Source organism: Podarcis filfolensis, assembly GCF_964270895.1.
Source record: "Podarcis filfolensis genome assembly, chromosome: 1".
Classification (NCBI taxonomy): Eukaryota; Metazoa; Chordata; class Lepidosauria; order Squamata; family Lacertidae; genus Podarcis; species Podarcis filfolensis.
In genome coordinates this window covers 3205600-3226774 of record NC_139604.1, presented here as the reverse complement: position 1 = coordinate 3226774, position 21175 = coordinate 3205600, and the positions used below count along the sequence as shown (strand labels likewise).

Here is a 21175-nt window from a genome sequence, read left to right as displayed (position 1 = left end):
CTCTGCCATTAAAATTCTGCTCTGGAGTTCTTCCTCGGCACACAGTTAAAAACAATATCTTTTTTCAAATTCAGTCTCTTTGTCAGATCTGTTCAGCAGCATTTCATTCTCCCCCTGCTGCATTCCTCCAATAAATCAAAAGCCTCCCCCCTCTTTTCTGAAGTAACAAACAGAATAACATAGCAGTAGCTACACACATCCTTTTCATTATGTGGGAGGGGGCAAGAAAAAATGAGATCATTTGAAAACCATAAGAAAGCACCAAGCACCTTGTCCTCCCCCTTCCTTTCCTGGCTGTTATAAGGATTCTTGAGCTTCAAAGAAAACATTCAGACACCTTCAAAGAGCCAAGCACAGTCCTTTCGGCGGCTGATTGCAGCCCATTAGCATATGTTGATTAATGCCAATTAACCGAATTGTGGAAGAACCAACTACAAATCATGCCAGAGATGGAGGCTCCTCCATGGCAAGGACACACTCCCGGGTCGCACCCGCTCTGCCTTTCAAGTTGGCAGACATGGGCTTGAGAGGCACAGCGGGATGCAGGGAGCTCCCTAGACTCCACTGGGGAACATTGCCAGGTTTTTTTGCCTCAAAAATCCCGACTATCCCCTGCCTGAACCTCCCCTTTGACTGTGGAGGGCAGCGAGGAGCTACTGCTATTGAGTTTGTGATGTAGCCAGAAACCTAATTGAAGTTTACTTTTAAGGGCATTTTTATAGTGGTCAAAAATCCAGATGGTTCTCCCCACTTTGACAAAGAGGCTAGGACTTTAACAGAGGAAGAAATATAAAATCCGCAGGTAATAAGAGAGATCACTTATTTACATATGGGAAAAAAACAATTTTGCATTCCATTGACTTCTAAAATTTACAATATGAAGCAGATCAAGGCTGAATCCCTAACTCTATTTACCTGAGAGTAAGCCTCACTGAATTCAATGGGATTTACTTCTCAGGTTTGCAGTCTTAGTGCATATGGGCTGCCTTAGGCAACAAACAGCACTTCAGAAATAAAAAAAGAAAAGCAACAGAGAAAGGTTGTTTTCTGCTGCTCCAGAGAAGTGGACACGGAGCAATGGATCCAAACTACAAGAAAGAAGATTCCACCTAAACATTAGGAAGAACTTCCTGACAGTAAGAGCTGTTCGACAGTGGAATTTGCTGCCAAGGAGTGTGGTGGAGTCTCCTTCTTTGGAGGTCTTTAAGCAGAGGCTTGACAACCATATGTCAGGAGTGCTCTCTGATGGTGTTTCGTGCTTGGCAGGGGGTTGGACTCGATGGCCCTTGTGGTCTCGTCCAACTCTGTGATTCTATGATTCTATGATTCTATGAACACCTGTGTACATCGGTGACTTTCTTACACCTTGGCAGTGCCTCCATCAGCCCCACTTTCCTGTTAATTCTCTTTCAAAGTAAATAAAGCAGGTAATGGCCCATGAATTCGCCATCTCCCCACAGGGTTCTAAACATTTATTGAGCTTCATGATAACAGCATTGTGGAACATCAGGTGAAGTGACATGTAAAAAAATTACATTAATTATGTCAAACCTGCGTACTGAAAAAAATAAAATAGATGCCAATGTGAATGTGGGTTGCATTCACTTCAAGGAATTTCATCCCTGAATATTGGGAACAAGAACTTTCCATATCTGCATCTGCCCATAGCAAAACTCTCTGACATCCCTAGCTATTAATAAAACTGCTCTCTTGCAGAAGGATAATTTTTGCCATTACTCTGAGGCCAAATTTGCTTAGTACTCAGACCAAGTTTAGATTTACAGTTAAAAAAAAAGATTAAAAAAAGAGGATTGAGCTGTAGTGTTACATATTTCTTCCACTGTGACTCTTTTCTCCCATATGGATTACCTCACCCTCCTCTGTATTGTTTTGAATGAAACTAGGAAGACTGATAAGCTCACCTGGAGAACTTTGATTAACAAAAACAGGCCATCATTCAGACAATGTGAGGCACATAAGTTCAGAAGTATTCCTCCCTTCCTTTAAATTGAGTTAGCAACAGTTACATGACATACAGAAACTGGATGCATAGTTTTGGGATGGGTAGATTAATAGGAGCGAAGGGAAGGGCATGCCAGAAATGTAGATTGAAATATACTCAGAGTCGCAAAGTGATTTCATGCTCTTTATTCAGCTCATAGTGGTGAGGAGGAATGAATGAAAGTCCCCTCAAGGTATCTGCTTTATATACATTATTTACACAATGGGCTGCACATGATTGGCTAATTCCGGAATTCTACTGTAAGCCAATCAGGTTGTGGATTCACTTCTATCTGGAGCATGATTGGGTGGTTCCTGCCAACCAATCATATTGCTGCATTGTTCTAGGACCAATCAGACTGCTGCATTCTGAATCCTATTGTTCTAGGACCAATCAGACTGCTGCCTTTTGGATCCTATTGTTCTAGGACCAATCAGACTGCTGCAGTTTGGATCCTATTCAACTCAGTACATAACACCCCTCCCCTCTAAGTTCCAGTCCTGCCCGGGAGGTCGCATTCATAGTCCTTGAGGTACGCCGGTGGCCTACGTGTGCGTTCCGGCCTGGGGTGTTCCCTGGTCCGGGGTTCAGGTTCTGGCTCATGTTCCAAGGATGCTGGCTGTGATGGGCCTGTTTGGTCTGGTGCAACCGGTTCGCTCAGTCGTGGTTCTGGTTCCGGTGTCCTTTCGGCCTCGCGGGTCCTCTCTGTATTTACTGATTCTGCCTCTCCTGCTGGCCCCTCCTGCTCTATGGGCTTCACTGCCCCTCTGTTCCCTTGGGACTCCTCTGACCTTTCCTGGTTTTCTCCCGGGAATCGTCGCCGTATCTGGTCGCAGTGGCGGCGCCAGCATTGCCCCCCATCCGTTAGCACCTCGTACGACACGGGACCAGTGACCCTGGTGACTGTGGCGGGTACCCATGCTGGGCCTGCCCCAAAATTCTTTGCGTACACTGGGTCCTGGGCCTCGAAGGTCCGGGGGTTCCTGCCTTCCCCCACCACTACCTCATCCTGAGCTCTATCGGGGTGAAGGCGGTCCAATCTGATTGCAAGGCGCCGACCCATTAGTAGTTCAGCGGGGCTCCGGCCAGTCGTTGAGCTGGGGGTGCTGTGTTGTGCTAGGAGGAATGTGGCAAGGCGGTACTCCCAATCCCCTTGCGTCATGCGGCGAAGGGTGTCCTTGGTGGTCCGCACCATGCGTTCTGCTTGGCCATTGGTGGCAGGGTGGAATGGCGCCGAACGGATGTGGCGGATGGCGTTCTGCGCTGTGAAGGTTTGGAATTCTCCTGACGTAAATGCAGTCCCGTTGTCTGAGACGAGAGTGTCAGGGAGCCCGTGGGTTGCAAACAGCCTGCGTAGTACCCGGATGGCTGCGGACGTAGAAGTGGACGGTACCAGTGCGACTTCCAGCCATTTGGTGTAGGAGTCCACCACTATGAAGAATGTTTTCCCCTGAAAGGGGCCAGCGAAGTCCACATGCAGGCGTGACCATGGTGCTCGGGCGGACTCCCAGGACTGGACTGGGGCCCTTGGGGGATCTGGGCGGGATTCTTGGCAGGCCTGGCAGTGTTTGACCCAGGCCTCTATCTCTCCGTCGATCCCCGGCCACCACACATAACTCCTGGCAAGGGCCTTCATTCTTACTACCCCTGGGTGTGTCTCGTGTAGGGCTGTGAGGACCCTTTTGCGGAGGGGCTGGGGAACAACGACCCTGCTTCCCCATAACAGGCACCCCTTGTGGGCCGACAGTTCATGTTTGCGGGTTGTGTAGCCGGCGAATTCTGGCCCGGGGCTGCTGCTGGGCCATCCCCTCCACACCCAGTCCAGGACCCGGGAGATGACCCTATCTTTCTTGGAATGGTGTGCAACTTCTTGTGCCTGAATGGGGCGGTCGGGAAGCAGCTCCAGGCTCATAACCTCTTGTGCAGGTGCTGGGTCGGGGCCTGTTTCCGGTAGTGGTAGCCTGCTGAGGGCGTCCGCATGGCCCATCGCCTTCCCAGGGCGGTGAATCAGTGCATACTGGTAGCTGGCAAGGAAAATTGACCACCTGAGGACACGAGGAGACAGCACTTGGGGGGTCTGCTTTTCGGAGGCAAACAAGCCAAGCAAGGGCTTGTGGTCAGTCACCACGGTGAAGGGCCGCCCGTACAAGAAATCATGGAATTTTTTTACTCCCTTCACGATTGCCAGACCCTCCTTGTCGATTTGCGAGTAGTTCCGCTCGGTTGCGTTGAGTGTCTGGGAAAAGTATGCCACCGGTACCTCTCTTCCATCCGGGAGTTGGTGTCCCAGGACAGCGCCAATGCCATAGGGTGAGGCGTCGCATGCTAGCACCACCGGCAGCCTCTCGTCGAAGTGTGCCAAGACCGAGTTTGAGACAAGCAAGTCCTTGACTGCCTGGAATGCGGCCTCCTGGCGCTGGCCCCACACCCAAGGGGCCCGCTTGTCCAGGAGTCTGTGTAGGGGCTCCGCTACCGCCGCCTTGTGGGGAAGGAAGGAATGGTAAAAGTTCAATAGTCCCAAGAAGGCCTGAAGTTCAGTCTTGTTCTTGGGCGCTGGGGCATCACAAATGGCCCGTACCTTGTCCCCAGTCGGGTGGACCCCTTCTGCGTCCACCATAAATCCCAGAAAGTCCACCTGAGGCACTCCTAGTAGACATTTTTCCCGCTTCACCTTGAGACCCGCTGTCTGGAAACGGTGCAGAACGGTGCGGAGGCGGTCCTCAAACTCCTCTGGTGTGGGCCCGGCAATCAACACATCATCGAAGAAGGGGGTGACGCCAGGAATCCCTTTAAGGAGAGAGTCCATTAGATTCTGGAATATGCCTGGTGCCACGCTGACACCGAATTGCAGCCGCTTTACCCTGAACGCTCCTCTGTGCGTCACAATCGTCTGTGCCTCTGCTGTGGCCTCATCTACTGGCAGTTGTTGATATGCTTGGGCCAAGTCCAGCTTGCCAAAAATTTTCGACCCAGCCAGGGTGGCAAGGACATGGCTGACCACTGGCACTGGGTATGCATGGGCCGTGAGGGCCTTGTTTATGGTACATTTGTAGTCTGCGCAGATGCGGACCGAACCATTCGGCTTGACGGGTGTGACGATTGGGGTTTCCCAGGGGGCATTAGGCACCGGCTCCAGCACTCCTTGCTCCACGAGTCGGTCCAATTCCTCGTCTATACGGGGTTTCAGGGCGAACGGGACCCGGCGGGCCTTGAGCCTGACTGGTCGTACTGCGGGGTCAAGCTGTAGAGCAATGGGGGGGCCCGTATACTGTCCCAATTTCCCATCAAAAACCCCCGGAAATTCCTTGCATATGGCGTCCACGTCCACTTGTAAGGTAGTGTGGTTCACCCCGGTGACGGCTAGCCCCAGTGGTCCAAACCATGCCAATCCCAGTAAGCTAATGTAGGGGCCCTTGACCACAAGCAAGTCCAGTTGCCGCGTCCGCCCTCGGTATTGCACCCTGAAGGTCCCCACCCCCATTGTGGGGACCTTACGTTTCTGGAAGTCCCGGAGGGTGAATGGGGCCGGCCTGAGTTTGGGACCCCCAGTAGGACACAGTTTCCTTAAGGTCCTTGCCGAGATTATGGATAGAGTTGAACCCGTGTCAAGCTCCATGCGGCATGGGGCCCCCTCTATCTGTACCTCTACATAAATTTTCTCTACGTTGGGGTGGGGCAACTGGTATACCTGGAAGTCCGTGAGCTCCGTCGAGTTGCCTTGGTGTGTTGGGCCCCGGGACCTGGGGCTCTTGGATTGGTCATCTGATGCCTGGCGTCGGGTGGGCCGAGCTCGACACACCCGGGCGATGTGTCCCAATTTTCTGCACTGCCTGCACTCTGCGTTGCGGAAACGGCAGGTCCTCCTCTCGTGACTGTCTCCACAGCTTGCGCAGTTCCCTGCTTCTCGTCGAGGCAGCTGTGGTATGTGGGCTGCTTGAGTGCGCTGCTGTACTCGGTGCACCTCCTCCCTGTTGGATCCTGAGTCGTCGGTGAGGTCTTCGTGGTGGACCCTCGGTTGGGACGGCTGGCTCGGCCATGCCTCTTGCGTCGACCTCTCGGCAGCTTCCGTTGCCAGGGCCTCCTCCAGAGCGACCTGGAACGTTAGGTCCTTCTTAGCGTAGAGGCGTCGTTGCAGCTTCTCATCCTTCAGGCCACCGACGAGGCGGTCACGAAGCATGTTCTCCAGCTCTGAGAAGTTGCAGAACCGGGCAGCTTGGCGGAGAGAGGTCACAAACCCAGTTATGGTTTCCCCAGGGGCTTGCCGCTTTGCATAGAAGGCATTTCGACGAGCCACCACAGAGGGCTGTGGCGAAAAGTGCCCCTTCAGCTGTTCCATTATTGTTTTGTATGGAACAGTAGCGACGTCTTCGGGTGCAAGGAGAGCCCGGGCGATTTCAAACGTCTCCTCTCCGCAGATGCTGAAGAATATTGCCCTCTTCTTGGCGTCTTCTTCATCGGTGACCCCTTTGGCTTCTAGGAGGAAGGTGAAACGGGAGGCGTACGCTTCCCAGTCTCCAGATGCTGGGTTGAACGGCGAGAAGCTGCTGTCGGTTGCCATTCTGAGTTCCTTGTGTCCCGGAGCTGAAGCCTGGATACACGGTGCGAGGCAGCGGTGCGGCAGGTGGCGGTGCTGCGGTGCTGTGTGTGGCAGTCAGCTCAGCGGGATCCCACCTTCGTCGCCAGTGAAATATACTCAGAGTCGCAAAGTGATTTCATGCTCTTTATTCAGCTCATAGTGGTGAGGAGGAATGAATGAAAGTCCCCTCAAGGTATCTGCTTTATATACATTATTTACACAATGGGCTGCACATGATTGGCTAATTCCGGAATTCTACTGTAAGCCAATCAGGTTGTGGATTCACTTCTATCTGGAGCATGATTGGGTGGTTCCTGCCAACCAATCATACTGCTGCATTGTTCTAGGACCAATCAGACTGCTGCATTCTGAATCCTATTGTTCTAGGACCAATCAGACTGCTGCCTTTTGGATCCTATTGTTCTAGGACCAATCAGACTGCTGCAGTTTGGATCCTATTCAACTCAGTACATAACATAGATATAGGGAGTTTTGGGTTTGACAGTCATCTTTGGATATTGGGGAACAGTTTGCTAAAACCCACTACATGCTCAGCCTTGGTATATAATTATCATGGCAAAATTGTGCTAATCCTGGTGTGTTCCATGGCTTGGTTCCAGTCCAGCCCTTTTTCTTCTACAAATGGAAAGCTTGAGGTTCAGTTCCTGGGCCTGGCCTACATGACACAAGAAGCCAGCCACTGAAAGAGGAAAAGCTTGTGTCTTCTCTGGGAACTGACCATACCTTCTTCACAGGGGACTCATTTCCTCATTTTGACAACTGTGGTTCTAATTTTGAAAAGTGGTTGAATGTACTTTGTTTAACCAAGCTCTCATTCCATTATTTCGTAGAATGCACTGCAGAATCCCTTTGTGCAAGTGTTCATCAAACTCATGGTGAAACTAGATGCTAATGACCTTCTAAACCAAATTGATGAGCTGGGTAAGTTGTTGCACACAGCCATGCATGCTAACAGTACTAGAGATGTTCCTGATTATACACCTTTACTTGTATCACATAAATGGGTGGTTGCCGCTGATTTCTATAGGAAAACATAAGTGTGTATTAATGCACTACCCTGTGGAGACACCTATTTTTTGGGCTGCATACTAGTTGACACAGTACCCACTGAAAGGGACTACATTTTGTGGGGTGGACAGAACACCCCACGCTTCCCTGTTGCTTCCCAAACTGCAAAACATCAGGTTCTTGTGTGAAGTGGGATTGTTGCTCAGGGGTAACAGAGCCCTGTAACCCACTTTAATCATGCAAATCTAAAGTTCTGGTATGCACTTGAATCCCTTCACTTCCACACAATATTAACTGTCTGGAGACACCCAAAATGGGAAGAACCCTAATGTGTGGTTTTATTTGTGAAGGGATTTGCTTTTTGTATGGAAGAGTATTTGGTCATTCAGCCCTCATCTATAGTCTAAAGTGGTCTAGGCCAGATACAAGTTTACCCCTTTCAGAGAGAACTAGGCAATCATTAGATCTTTTTCAGCTTTATGAATCTGTGAACAGAAACTACTAAAAGTAACTTCTGCTAATTTTTAGGTTTTCTTGTGTCTTCCACAGGAGAATAGATTATGGCAGAGGTGGTTTTAGGTTGGTGCAACTGGTGTGGTCATCCTGGGTGCCATCCTGCAGGGCTTGCCAAAACAATGCTGTAGAATACATTGTGAGAGGCTGGGGGGGCGGATTTTTGTCTCGCACAGGGCGCTGCTGAAATTTGAGAGCTCAAAGTCCACCACTGATTATGGTTCTCTTGCTTCATTTCCCCACCCCACCCCCAGATGATATACGTTGGGAACTACAGAATAATGCTGACATCATAAACCAGCTTAGCGTCTTAGCAGGACTTTCAGTAAATATCTCCTCATGTGTGTTGTTTGATCGTATCCGTCCATTCAAGACTGTAGAGGAGCTGGAAATGGTGGCAAAAGATTTCTTTTTGAAGAATGAACTTCTTGCAAGTGAGTATTGTCATCTGAATTTGGATTTCTTTACTGAAATGAAATAGTTTTCAACCAAAATTCAAGATGAGGTGTTAAAATGTGGATCTTTGGGCTGAGATGATTCATTCTGATCTGTTACATCGTTGTTTTGAAATACATTACTTGACAAATCAAAGCTGATCCCCAGTTGCATGTGTTCCAGCATCATTCAGGAATAACTTTTAAAACAAACAAGCAGCCTAGGAATAAAGTGCGCAACGCACTGAGGTTATCTGTAAGCAAGATCTGTTGCGAGAATCAGCAGGGATTGCAATGGCCAGGTGTGAATCGGTTGTATAGCTCACTTCAATTTTTAGTTTATTTCTCTTCCCACCTTTTCCCTCCAATGGGCACATGGGCAGCCGTGCCATATCAATTCTCAATTCTGCTGTCCCCAAATCTGATGATATACCTGTGTTTTTATTGTATACTAACTTAACATCCTTAAGATACTCTGCTTTGCAAATTGAGAATCATAGCAATAGACATTATATTAATGCCTGTTCATTTTATTAAAGCATGCTTAAGATCACAAGCAAAATAAAGGGTATACACAGCTGGAACAGTGAGAAGGCCAGGCAATTGTACTCAACCTGTTTTTGGCAAATGCACAGACTTCTTTTGAGCATCAAACCCAGGGGAAGCCTCTTCTGCCAATTCACCCACCTTTCCCTAGACCAGAGCAATTTTTAAAGTTTGCAGTAACTGCTTTTTATTTCTTAGCTATTTATTCTTTGATAATTTTGTAGTGTTACAAGTTAAACAAAGCAAAACAGTTGAAGTTGAACGCAGAAAACAAAAGAAGTTTGCATTGTCAATTAAGTACTACAGAATCAATATAGCATCTGATACATTAGTGGCATTTACCAGATAAAAAGAGATAGAATATCAGTATTACATACTGATAAGATCATGCCAGAACAATTTATGTTGTGTTGAATAATGTTGTGTTGAGTATTGAGGGATCATTATTACCATAAGAAATGAAATGAAACTATCGAGCTACAAGAATTACTTATGACTACACAAATCTGTTGCATCAATTCTTTCATTAAATGTAATCTCCAAATTCCATTATCAATTTTCTATATGACAAAACATTTTCTCTCTCTTCAGTTGGAGTTCTTTCTTTTGTCTTGTAGCACATATAGAAACAAGGTGATAAGGAACTGAGAAACATATTTAACAGGATTGGTTTGGTTTTAATGACTGACAGATTAGTTTACTTATTTCCAGGATGTCTGTATGGTGATGCATGTGATACAGGGACCCTGGGAAATGTTGTGGATGTTTCCCTATTAAAATGAAGCAATGCATGAGTTCGATTCCAAATTACTGGGTTTTCTTCTTTAGTGGTTACTGAACAAATGTTTAATTAAGGAAGTTGCAAGATATCTGAAAAACAACATAAAAGGTGACCAGTTTGTCTGAATCATGGTTGCAGGGCTGGGGAGAGAAAAGTAAATGTGTGTTTGCTTCAGAGGCAAGTAGACGTGTAATTTGAGGAGGACATTTTGGTGGGGAGGACCAACAACAGACACAACTTCTGATCCCTGTCTATAGGCCTCTGAGTTTGAATCCCAGAGTTCAAGGCTAGTGTCAAGGGTCAACTTGCTGATGGCCCCCACCCCAGTAAGGAACCTACTGACACGAACCCCCCTTAGCCCTGCTGCAGTGAAATGCATTTCTCTCTCTTTCTCTTTTAAAAGGTATCATTTTCAAGCCATTCTCAGACAGAAAGAGGGAGGAGACAGAAATTCCTGGCAACCTTTCCTTTCCACCGCTAGTCAACTACACCATCCGAATGAGCAGCAAGATTTCCCAAACAACCAGAAGAATACGAGAGAAAATCTGGACGGTGGGTCCACATAACTCAGCCTCGCAAAGTCAGATCTACAGCCGAGCATTTATCTACATCCAGGATAGCATTGACAGAGCAATCATTGAATTGCAGACCGGGAAAACCGCAGAAGAAATCGCAGTACAAGTTCAGGCTATCCCCTACCCCTGCTACAACAAAGACATGTAAGTCTGCTGACTAAACCACGATAAGCAGAGTGTTTAATAAATGGTAGAGCGTTTATAGCAGTATGCTCTCTGTGGGGCTGCCCTTGGAAGCTCCACCTGGTGCAGAATGGGGCTCCTGGGTGGGGGCACAAAGCCACCAACATGTGACACCACTGTTAAAACATCTGCACAGGCTTCCCACCTACTACTGGGCCACCTTCAAGGACCTTGCACCAATTTACAAAGCCCTCAACAACTTAGGTCCAGGTACCCGAGGGACTGCCTGAACTGTTATCTCCTAGCTCAGTCACTGAGATCATCTGCAGGCACATCATTGGCAACAATAAATTGAGTCTTTGGTATCATCAGCCCATGGAATGTTATGCAACAGAGATTTGGGAGGTGCTTTCTGTTTTAACCTTCAAAAACCTGCTGAAAACTGTTCTGTGCCACCAAGTTGATGCAGACAATAAGGAAAACATCTTTCCTCAATAGCAGATGATCTCTGAGTATACATTTTTATGAGGGTTTTTTAATGGTACATAGATATGGTATTATGATATAGTGTTATATAAATATTTTTATAAATAAATAAACATTATAATGGGACATAAATATGGTCACTCACAACCTCACCAGTTGTATCAGGCTTCTTTGCTAAAACACTTCCTGGTCAGATAAAACCACCATAATGTGACAACTGGCAAAGGGATCAAGTAAGATCTCCAAACCAAACAGCAATCCTGATTTGGATGGCTCATTCAAATCACAGTTTGATAGTTTGGATATAATGTCTGTCTGTGCTTTGATCCAACTCATGGAGAGTGTGACATCTGAATGTACCCAAGCTTCATTTATCCCCTCATAGGCTGCCTTAACAATATGCGAAACCCTGAAAAACTATGTTCCTTTTCTTTTATGCCAACCTCTACCCACCTCCCTCCCCACCCTTACCCACCCACCCATTGTAGTGGAATCCTGCAACATCTGGTTGCCTGTATCTTAACTTTAAGAATTAAGTAATTTTTACTTCTCAGATAGGAATCTCCCCTTTTTAAATTATTTAACGATAGCCATGGTAAGGTTTGATTTCTCACTATCACTGTTTTAGGCATTGCTAATGGTAAATTGTGTTTGATCCAAGTGTTTTGTGTAAGTAAACTCAGAATGCAAGTGGATCCATACCAAATTCATACTATGTATGCTCTGTCAATAAATGATTGCAAAAATAATCATTTTCAGTGGGACTTAGTTCCACGTAAATATGATTCAGTTTACAAATTAAACCTATGCATGTTTACTCAGAAGTAAATCTAAGTTTGCAGTCCTGTATGCACAGGAAATTGCCAGGGAATAAGCCATGTTGAATACAGTAGGATATAAGTCTGAGTGAACATGACTAGGACAGGACTTGTCTGGCACAGATGTTATTGCTGCTTTCATATTCATCTCCTGAGAAGATCACAACGGCAAGTGATATTTCTGCAAAACATGGCAAAACATAGTATGCTTTGTTTTGAGGCGGAAAATTGAAACTACTTCCAGTCTCTAACTTCATAGAGTTTTGCAAAGGTATAAGAGCCCGTATACCTTTATCCCTACATAGGTTTATGCAGAGGAATATTAAGTATCAGTCTAGGAAGGGTGGGACACAAAACATGGCTCAATGTACGGACTCTGAGAGCCACAAACCAGTAGCTATAGTAAAAGCAAAAATCCTTTCATTGAATGTAGTTACCAGTTCCTAGAATGAGCCAAATGTTTTTTAACTATAGTCCAAGTTTCAGAGAAAAAACCAAGGCTTTTATGTTGAAAGTCATGTTAGTTATCCCTCCCTAATTCAACATACTTTGCCTTTGCAGCTAAATAATTGCTTTTCTTTTTACAGGTTCCTAACCAGTGTGACTTACTCCCTTCCATTCATGTTGATGGCTGCTTGGATACTTTACATTGCAGCCTTTGTGAAGAAACTCGTTGAAGAAAAAGACCTGAGGCTTTATGAGGTAGTCTGAAGTTTTGAGTATTCACCACACCCTGCGGCTGTATCTGACAGTCTGAGTACCTGGGTGGAAGGAATCCAGTCTATAGGGTTCCCTGTTAACTAATTCACAGAGACTGACAGAGAAACCACTTATGAAAGCTATGCCCTGAGCTCCTCTCCAAAACAATTCATACAAGCAAATTCAGTGGAAATTGCTCCTGGATAAGACCTGAGAATGCAGGTCTCAGAGTTCATTTTTCAGAATGAGAGATAGACTACCAACAAGACTTGCACCTTTAAAAGCTAACAGAGTTAGTTCTCCAAGAATGTAGAGGGGCCTAGCAGTTGATCTTGAAGACATTCCAGTCTTCTTTGTGGTGCTCCTATGTTGTTTATCACTCCTATGTAGGGATGCAGGAGAAATTCAGTTCCTTTTTCCAGTGAAAGCTGAAGCTATTGAATTTGCACTTTCTGAAACAGTATGTGAACTGAAGCACATCTACATTTTGCGGTGCAGTTCTTCAACTAATGTTTGAAAATATGCATATATTCAGGAAAAGTATCCATAAAAATGAATATATTAGTGAAAACTCCTTGCATTGGGGGACATTGCTTGCAAAATTGTGTACATTATTCAAAACTGCATATAAAATGAGTTTGCATTCGAATGTTGATAGATTTTTACAATTTCATTTATAAATTGATGCAAAATGTGGAGAACTCAATGTAAGATTGGAAAAATGAGAAACCAAGAAAGCAGAAGCAGATCCTTCTGTTCCTACTCCTAATTATGCATATTTAACATTCTTTGTTCTTTGAAATATTGCTTACCCTTCTTTCACCACAACGCAATTCTAGGGTAGGATACAATTAAAACAGATAAATGACCACTTGACAAATAATAAATGGCAGGAATCCAGGCACTGGTGTCCAGCAAAGGCCTAGGCAAATAGGCAACATCAGAAGGGCGAGCAGGAGCTGCAGCACAGAGGGGAGGTGCTCCAAAGCCGGGGCCCGCCCTGACAAACCTCCTTGGTAGATCTCAACAGCCAGGCAGATCTATGTGGGAGGAGGCACTCTCTCTAAGTTATGTAGGGCTTTATAAGTCAATGCAAGCACCCTGAAATGGGCTTGTTGGCATATAGACACCCAGTGTTGTTCTGTCAAGATTGGTGTAAATTGTTGGCAATAGGCAGTCCCCAATAAGAGCTCAGCTACCTCATTCAGCACTAACTGCAGCTTCCAAAACAGCTTTCAGTGCACGTTTCAGCAGTCCATTCTTAAGGCTGTTTAGTCGTTTAGTCGTGTCCGACTCTTCGTGACCCCCTGGACCAGAGCACGCCAGGCACTCCTGTCTTCCACTGCCTCCTGCAGTTTGGTCAAACTCATGCTGGTAGCTTTGAGAACACTGTCCAACCATCTCGTCCTCTGTCGTCCCCTTCTCCTTTCCCAACATCAGGGTCTTTTCCAGGGAGTCTTCTCTTCTCATGAGGTGGCCAAAGTCTTGGAGCCTCAGCTTCGGGATCTGTCCTTCCAGTGAGCACTCAGGGCTGATTTCCTTCAGAATGGAGAGGTTGGATCTTCTTGCAGTCCATGGGACTCTCAAGAGTCTCCTCCAGCACCATAATTCAAAAGCATCAATTCTTCGGCAATCAGCCTTCTTTATGGTCCAGCTCTCTCGTTACCTGCACTTGAAGCTTTCCCTGTCAAAACCATGTGTCCTGCGTGCAAGTTATGCATCATGCACATTATTAGCCCCCCCCATTTCATCAATGTGCAGTGTGACAAAATATGTGCAGGAGTATAATTCTCACTTTCCTGGCACTCCAGCAGGGAATATTTGTCTGGAAAAGTTCCACTGGGAACAAACATCAAGAGGAAAACTGGGATGTAGGTGGGTAGGGTCTGTTGCTCAATGGAAGAGCACCTGCTTTGCATGCTGAAGGTCTCAGGGTTGATCCCTGCAGTGACGGACCTTGGCACCTCAGATTTCAGTGGCCCCCTGGGCACCGCCAAAATCTGGCACACCTCTCCCCCCACCTCTCGCCGTGCAGTGGAGTACTGGTGGCAGACCCTGCTTTGGCACCCCAGACATTTTGCGCCCAGTACAGCCACACAGGTCACACTCTGAGCCCCTCTGATCCCTGGCATTTCCAGTCCTGACTGGGAAAGACTCCTGTCTGAAACTCTGGAGACCCCCTGCCAATCAATGTCAACCATGCTTAACTCGATGTGCGAACGGTCTGACCTTTCGTAAGGCAGCTTCCTGAGCTCTTAAAAACTTTTGCACACAGCAAAGGGGTTCTTTGGATTATGGGCCTCTAAAAGAAAGCCATAGATTATAGAAGAAAGGTCATTAGTAAGACCAGTGATTGGAAGCTGTTCGCTATTTTGTTTAGATACATCAGCGAGTTGTTAAGAAATTATTTCTTTCATAATTGGTTCTTCTGACATGATTCTACTTCCCTGACCTCTTACATACCATGGTGTTTTTTGTGTTATTATCTCAAGTGAGGCAAGATTAGATTTCCTGTGAGACAACATAGCGATCAATGTGAAAATCTTTCCCCTTCTTAACTTGATTTAGTTTTCAAACTGAACTTCCACCAGAGGAGCAAAAGGGCTTTGTAATTCTTTGTCTTGGTAGTCAATGAAGTACAGCATCCACTTCCACAGAATCAATTATTGCCTTAGCCCAACTACTCTCAATTTAGTGTACACTTATTTAAAATACGAGGCTATTTCTGCTCAAAATGGTCCTGTGTGCTGTCCTAACACTCAGTGGGACTTTTAGCACTTTCATTAGCGATTCAATCGATTCCACAGGTTAAACAAAGAAAATTATTGTTTTTGAGCAAACAGATCCCCACAGAGATACTATTTCACAGAATCATCTCGGGTCATCTAGTCAAACCCCCTGCAATGCAGGAATCTCAGCTAAAGCATCCATGACAGATGGCCTCCAACCTCTGCTTAAAAACCTCGCATGAGGCAGAGGGCACCACCTTCTGAGGGAGATTGTTCCACTGTGAAACAGCTCTGATGTCATTTGTGTAATATTAGATGAGCAGCAAGTGTGGAGAGTCTTAACTTTTGTAGAGTTATATCTGTGTATCTAATCCTCAAAGTATTTGTAGGGAAAGGGCAGAGTAGTTGTGTCGGAGGTTAGCTTCAGAGAGTCTTGGCCATGCCAGAATAACTCTCTCTTGCAAAATGTGGTAATGCAGGCATGAGGAGGAGTTATAGAGTGATCTTCTCACACCTCTGGTATTACGTTTCTGCCAGGGAAGAAGCTGTGTTAAAGCGGCTCAGCAATGTAACATAAGAAGTGGTCCACACATTCTTGTTTATGCTGAGTTAAAAAAATAACCAAGCAAAATATTTGGGGTAAATGGAGCAAAATATTTCACACATGCACCAGTAGCATTCAAGGATGTCGTACAAGGAAGTCTACCTCCTAATCCTTGAGTTATAAATGTTCACTCCAAAGAAACAGCCTGGAAATGTTAAATGGAGTGAATTTTAGGGTGGGGTGCATGATTTGTTCAGCAGATTGGCAATTTAAAATATTAGAATAGCTGGTATTTTTGAGAAACTTATCTATTTGGGAGGTATGGTAAGTGCCACTCCGTTTGAACTCCACCATGGTGTTAGTTTATTTATTTCGTTTTTTTTCATAGCTTAGCCAGTTAGAGATTCCAACTTTTTGATCATAATACGTTAAAGATTTTGGTGCAGGAAACAACACTTGTTGGAAGAAGCTGGCAGAGCTATTGCTGACCTGGCACCAGTCAATAGTCCCTACTGGGAGCACACTTGATAGGTTGGGCCATTGCCACTTGTAAACCTATCAATGCACACATAGCCCACTGGCCTTGAAAGGCAACCTCTACAACACCCAATTTTAAACACACACACACACACACAAAAGAAAAAAACCATCTACGTTGCTGTTAGTCAGAGTTTGCAGAAATACGAACTGGAGAGGTAACAGTGGCCTCAAGCATCTGATTTCTCACAATTCATTAGGGTGTGCACATTCAGCTTAGTGGGGCACAATTTGGGCATTCCTGGTAAGGACTGACATGTCCCTCTCAGAGACTGTAAAACTGAAATTAATGCTACAGACCAGCAGTCACGCCTTCTATTTTAAAAGAAGAGACAACGGCCATCTTACTATGCCTACAGTACATAATTAGAATATCCGGGTGGCGCTGTGGTCTAAACCACTGAGCCTCTTGGGCTTGCCGATTGGAAGGTCCGCGGTTCAAATCCCTGCGATGAGGTGAGCTCCCGTTTCTCAGTCCCAGCTCCTGCCAACCTAGCAGTTTGAAAGCACACTGGTGCAAGAAGATAAATAGGTACCACTGTGACGGGAAGGTAAATGGCATTTCCATGTGCTGTGGCACTCATCACGGTCCTCCGTGCACCAGTAGTGGTTTAGTCATGCTGGCCACATGACCTGGAAAACTGTCTGTGGACAAACACCGGCTCTCTCAGCCTGAAAGCAAGATGAGCGCTACAACCCCATAGTTGCCTTTGACTGGACTTAACCATCCAGGGGTCCTTTACCTTTTTTACCTGGGTGAGCTCCCATTGCTCAGTCCCAGCTCCTGCCAACCTAGCAGTTCGAAAGCATGTCAAAGTGCAAGTAGATAAATAGGTACCGCTCCAGCAGGAAGATAAACGGCATTTTCCCTCGGCCAATAAAGTGAGATGAGCACTGCAACCCCAGAGTCGTTCATGACTGGACTTAACTGTCAGGGGTCCTTTACCTGTTTTAGAAGACGACAGTACGTAATACTTTGGTGTTTGTCTAAATGGTTTTATTACTTTAAAAATTGCTTTAAATTTAAATTGCTTTAAAAATTGTTGGCTAAATTGAGTTGGCTAAATTGATTTTATTTTTCTTTGAGCTTGTGTTTCTGCGTTTTAGTCTGTTTTTACCCTGTGCACCTCTTTGAAACTGGTTTCTAAATTTGTTTTCATAATAAATAATAGTAATAACTAATATACATGTTTGAATTCAATTAAGTGGCTATCCTTTTATTATTTCTCCCTCCATAGTATATGAAGATGATGGGTGTCAATTCCAGCAGTCACTTCATCGCCTGGTTCATTGAGTGTGCCACCTTTCTCCTAATTACTACCACATTTCTCATTGTTATGCTCAAAGTTGGGAACGTCCTTTCCCATATAAACGTTGTGATACTGTTCCTGTACCTCCTGGACTACAGCTTCTCCATCATCGCCATGTGCTACCTCATCAGCGTCTTCTTCAACAACACCAACATTGCTGCCTTGGTGGGCTGTCTCATCTACATCCTGACCTTTTTCCCATTCATCGTCCTGCTTGTCGTTGAGAATCATGTGAGCTTTTCCGTGAAGAGCCTGCTGGTAAACCTCTCAGCTGTGTTAAGATGCGTGAAGGTTCTGGGGCAGCCTTAGTCAACCTGGAGCCCACAGAAGTTTTGGACTACAACTCCCATCCACTCCAGCAGGGCAGTGCTAGGTGGGGCTGGTGGGAATTGTAGTTCAAGACGTCTGAAGGCTGGGGGAAGGGTCATTTACCAAAGAATTTGTGGGGGGTGGGTCAACTTAAATACACATGTCTCTCAACCACACAATAGCAGTGGTGTAATATTAGGCCCAATTGCTTCAGGCAGCAGGGTTCACGGGGCCAGCAGATTCCAATGCTGATCTTCCTTCCTTCTTATCCCTGACATAGATCTTCCTTCATCTCTACTTCCCTGGTGGGAAGGGGGGGCGCCATTTTGGGGTCTGCCTCAGGTGCCAAAATGTCGGCCCTAGTTAACACTTCTATGTCTCCTCTTATCCAATACAGGGTAAAATAGACGAGAATTGGCAAAATGTCAAGAATATTTGGTTTGGATGTGCAATGCTGGATTCAAAAAAGCACACTGATGTCATGATGCTCAGTCAGTGGTCCCTAGAACTCTCTCTCTGTGTGTGTGTGTGTGTGTGAGAGAGAGAGAGAGAGAGAGAGAGAGAGAGAGCGCCAGTTTATAGGGTGAACTGCATGGATGTTGCCTTACTCTCCTTGTAGGAAGAAGAGTCTGCGGTGATAATAAGAATGATTCCCAAGGCTTCTTTGTGCTCATTCTCTCAGGAATACCTTCTTTCTCATCTCCCCACTTTCTCCCTTCTTTTGTTTTAAAAAAATACTTTCATTTTCAGCTGAATCATGGGGTATAATTTTACATCTATACTTACATTTTATATGTCTCTGAAATCTGCATCGTCTTCATATGTTTACCTGGATATTGTATGCAAATATTTCAGTAGGGTTTTTGTGTGTTTGTTTCTCCCCTGCTTTTTCCAGAGCCTGCTGTCTCCAACTGCGTTCAGCTATGCAAGCCAGTACATTGCCCGCTATGAAGAACAGGGCATTGGTAAGGGTTCTTCTTTTGTGGAGACTTCTCTGGGTAGCCCTGGTGCAGTCTGCTTCATTGGCTAATGGAGAAATTGTCTCTACCTTTTCTCTTTTGTAGGCCTGCAGTGGGATAATATGTATAAATCACCTATGTCCGGAGATGAGACTAATTTTGGCTGGATGTGCTGGTTAATTCTGATCGATTCTTTTATTTATTTCATTCTGGGCTGGTACATTAGGAATGTTTTTCCAGGTAAGTAGTGCATGCAAGAATTTTCACACACACACTCAAACACACACAATTACTAGGGTGCTCATAAGGGCATTATTTGTCTATTAAGTTTGTGTTAGATGGGACAGATTGTGGACTGCAGCCCACTGTGTTGTTAACCACAGAGAAGCCACCAAAGACATTCTTTGGTTGGGGCAACCCAGCAAGATATGTGGGGGGGGGTGTTGTTGTTGTTAATAATAATAATAATAATTCCTAATGAGGGCATCCTCTCCCTTGCACATTTGCAAGTGCTGAACAAATGACATGTGCCCTATATGATTGCACATGCTACCATTCTTTGCTTCTAGGGACTATGCAGAAGGATGTATTTGCATGACGAATGGCCATACAAAGTACTTACAAATGTCATAACCAGAATAGGTATCACTCATAATTTTCCATATGTAAATTATGGTTTGCTCTCCCACTCTATTTCTAGAGGCAGATGAATTCAGGAATGTATGTGTGTGTTTTAATGTAATTATTTTGACAGCATAGTGGCATCATTATCATCATTTTATTTGTTCGCCGCCTTTCCATAGTTAAAACCATGCTCTAGGCGGCTTACAGCATGACAAGATTTACATAATAACCAACGTAACAAAAGTCATAAGCAATAAATAAAACACATCAAAAAGTACACAACAAAATAGAAAACAACTTCCACGTAAATCATAAAATCTAAAACTGAGAATACAGCATTAATATCAGTTACAATTTAAAATGACATAGATAAAAAAAGCAATTTAAAAAACAAAAACGGAGCCCTCTGTGCCCAGATGGAAGGAGGCAGGCGAGGCCCTTCAGGCCCTCAGCAGCAGGCGAGTCCCTCGCTGGGCAGCAGCAAACACTGTCCTTGTAGAGCCCTGTGGCCCTCATGTGGTCTGGGTACCCTAACATAATCCTGGGAAATTAGGGAAGAAAACAACACATTCACTTGATCAGAGGTTGCACAGCACACAAGTGCAATATACTCTGGGGAAATGATGAAATCACATTGAACTCACACTACCACATTCTTTGGGCTTGTAGTCTTATAGACCATGTAAACCTAATTCAGACCGTCACATGCTGTAGAGTAACTTTTCCCAATTTCTCAGCCTCTCTTTCTCTCATTTTTTTAACAGGCAAGTATGGTATTGCAGCCCCGTGGTATTTTCCACTCCTTCCATCTTACTGGGCAGAGCGCTATGGCTATTTCCCCTTGTGGAGTGAGAAGAGGAAAAACTTTCTTTTCACCAATTTCTTCTTGAGAAAAGAGCCAGCATTCCCTGAAAAGATATGTACGTACTCCAAGTTTTTAGATGTGGTGAATATTTATTTCATAGATTCGCTTACTTTAAACCAGGGCACCCAACAAGGTGCCCTTGAGATGTTTTTGGACTACAACTCCCATCAGCTCTGCCAGCATGGTCAAGGATGATGGGAGCTGTAGTCCAACAATATCTGGAGGGTGCCACTTTGCCTGATATCGCTTTAATCAAACCATTAGTCTTGTACTGAAATGTAACATAGATATTTGCCAGAGTTTAATGTAAAGTTTAATGTTGTTGCATTTTGACCTGATGCACATAGAAGGTGGTGAGGCTGGGCCATGAACAGCTGCAAGTGGGCAACTTGCTCAACAAAGGCTGAGAGCAAACTGCAGCCTTTCAAGGCTCTCTCTGCAAACTACCTCCTCCAGGTTCCACCTCCTTGTAGAAAACCTTAGAAGCTTAAATGGCCAGCCCTCTGGCCTGAAGATGGACACTCCCTTGCTGTTTCATAGTCTCCTTTCTGGTGCTTCTCTGCATGGGAAGCACCTGGCTCTTCAGGCTCAGATGCCCGTGAGTGACCAGGCTCTGGCCCTACAAGCCCTGGGGGTCAAGCCCTGTCCAACTGTCTCAGGCCCAAGGGTCTCCCTATCTTCAGCAGTCAGCTCTGTGCCCTGAATCTGGCTCCGCT

General features: G+C 45.5%; 1 protein-coding gene across 1 annotated transcript in view; it reads left to right on the top strand.

Moving 5' to 3' along the window:
* ABCA12 (ATP binding cassette subfamily A member 12) overlaps window positions 1-21175 on the top strand; it is a 122657-nt gene that overhangs the window by 54080 nt on the left and 47402 nt on the right. Inside the window, exons 21-28 of the mRNA XM_083625473.1 lie at window positions 7430-7520; window positions 8375-8554; window positions 10285-10600; window positions 12471-12585; window positions 17631-17960; window positions 18907-18976; window positions 19076-19210; window positions 20359-20514. Of these exons, the coding sequence (XP_083481599.1) occupies window positions 7430-7520; window positions 8375-8554; window positions 10285-10600; window positions 12471-12585; window positions 17631-17960; window positions 18907-18976; window positions 19076-19210; window positions 20359-20514 (1393 nt within the window). The remainder of the gene's footprint in view (window positions 1-7429; window positions 7521-8374; window positions 8555-10284; window positions 10601-12470; window positions 12586-17630; window positions 17961-18906; window positions 18977-19075; window positions 19211-20358; window positions 20515-21175) is intronic.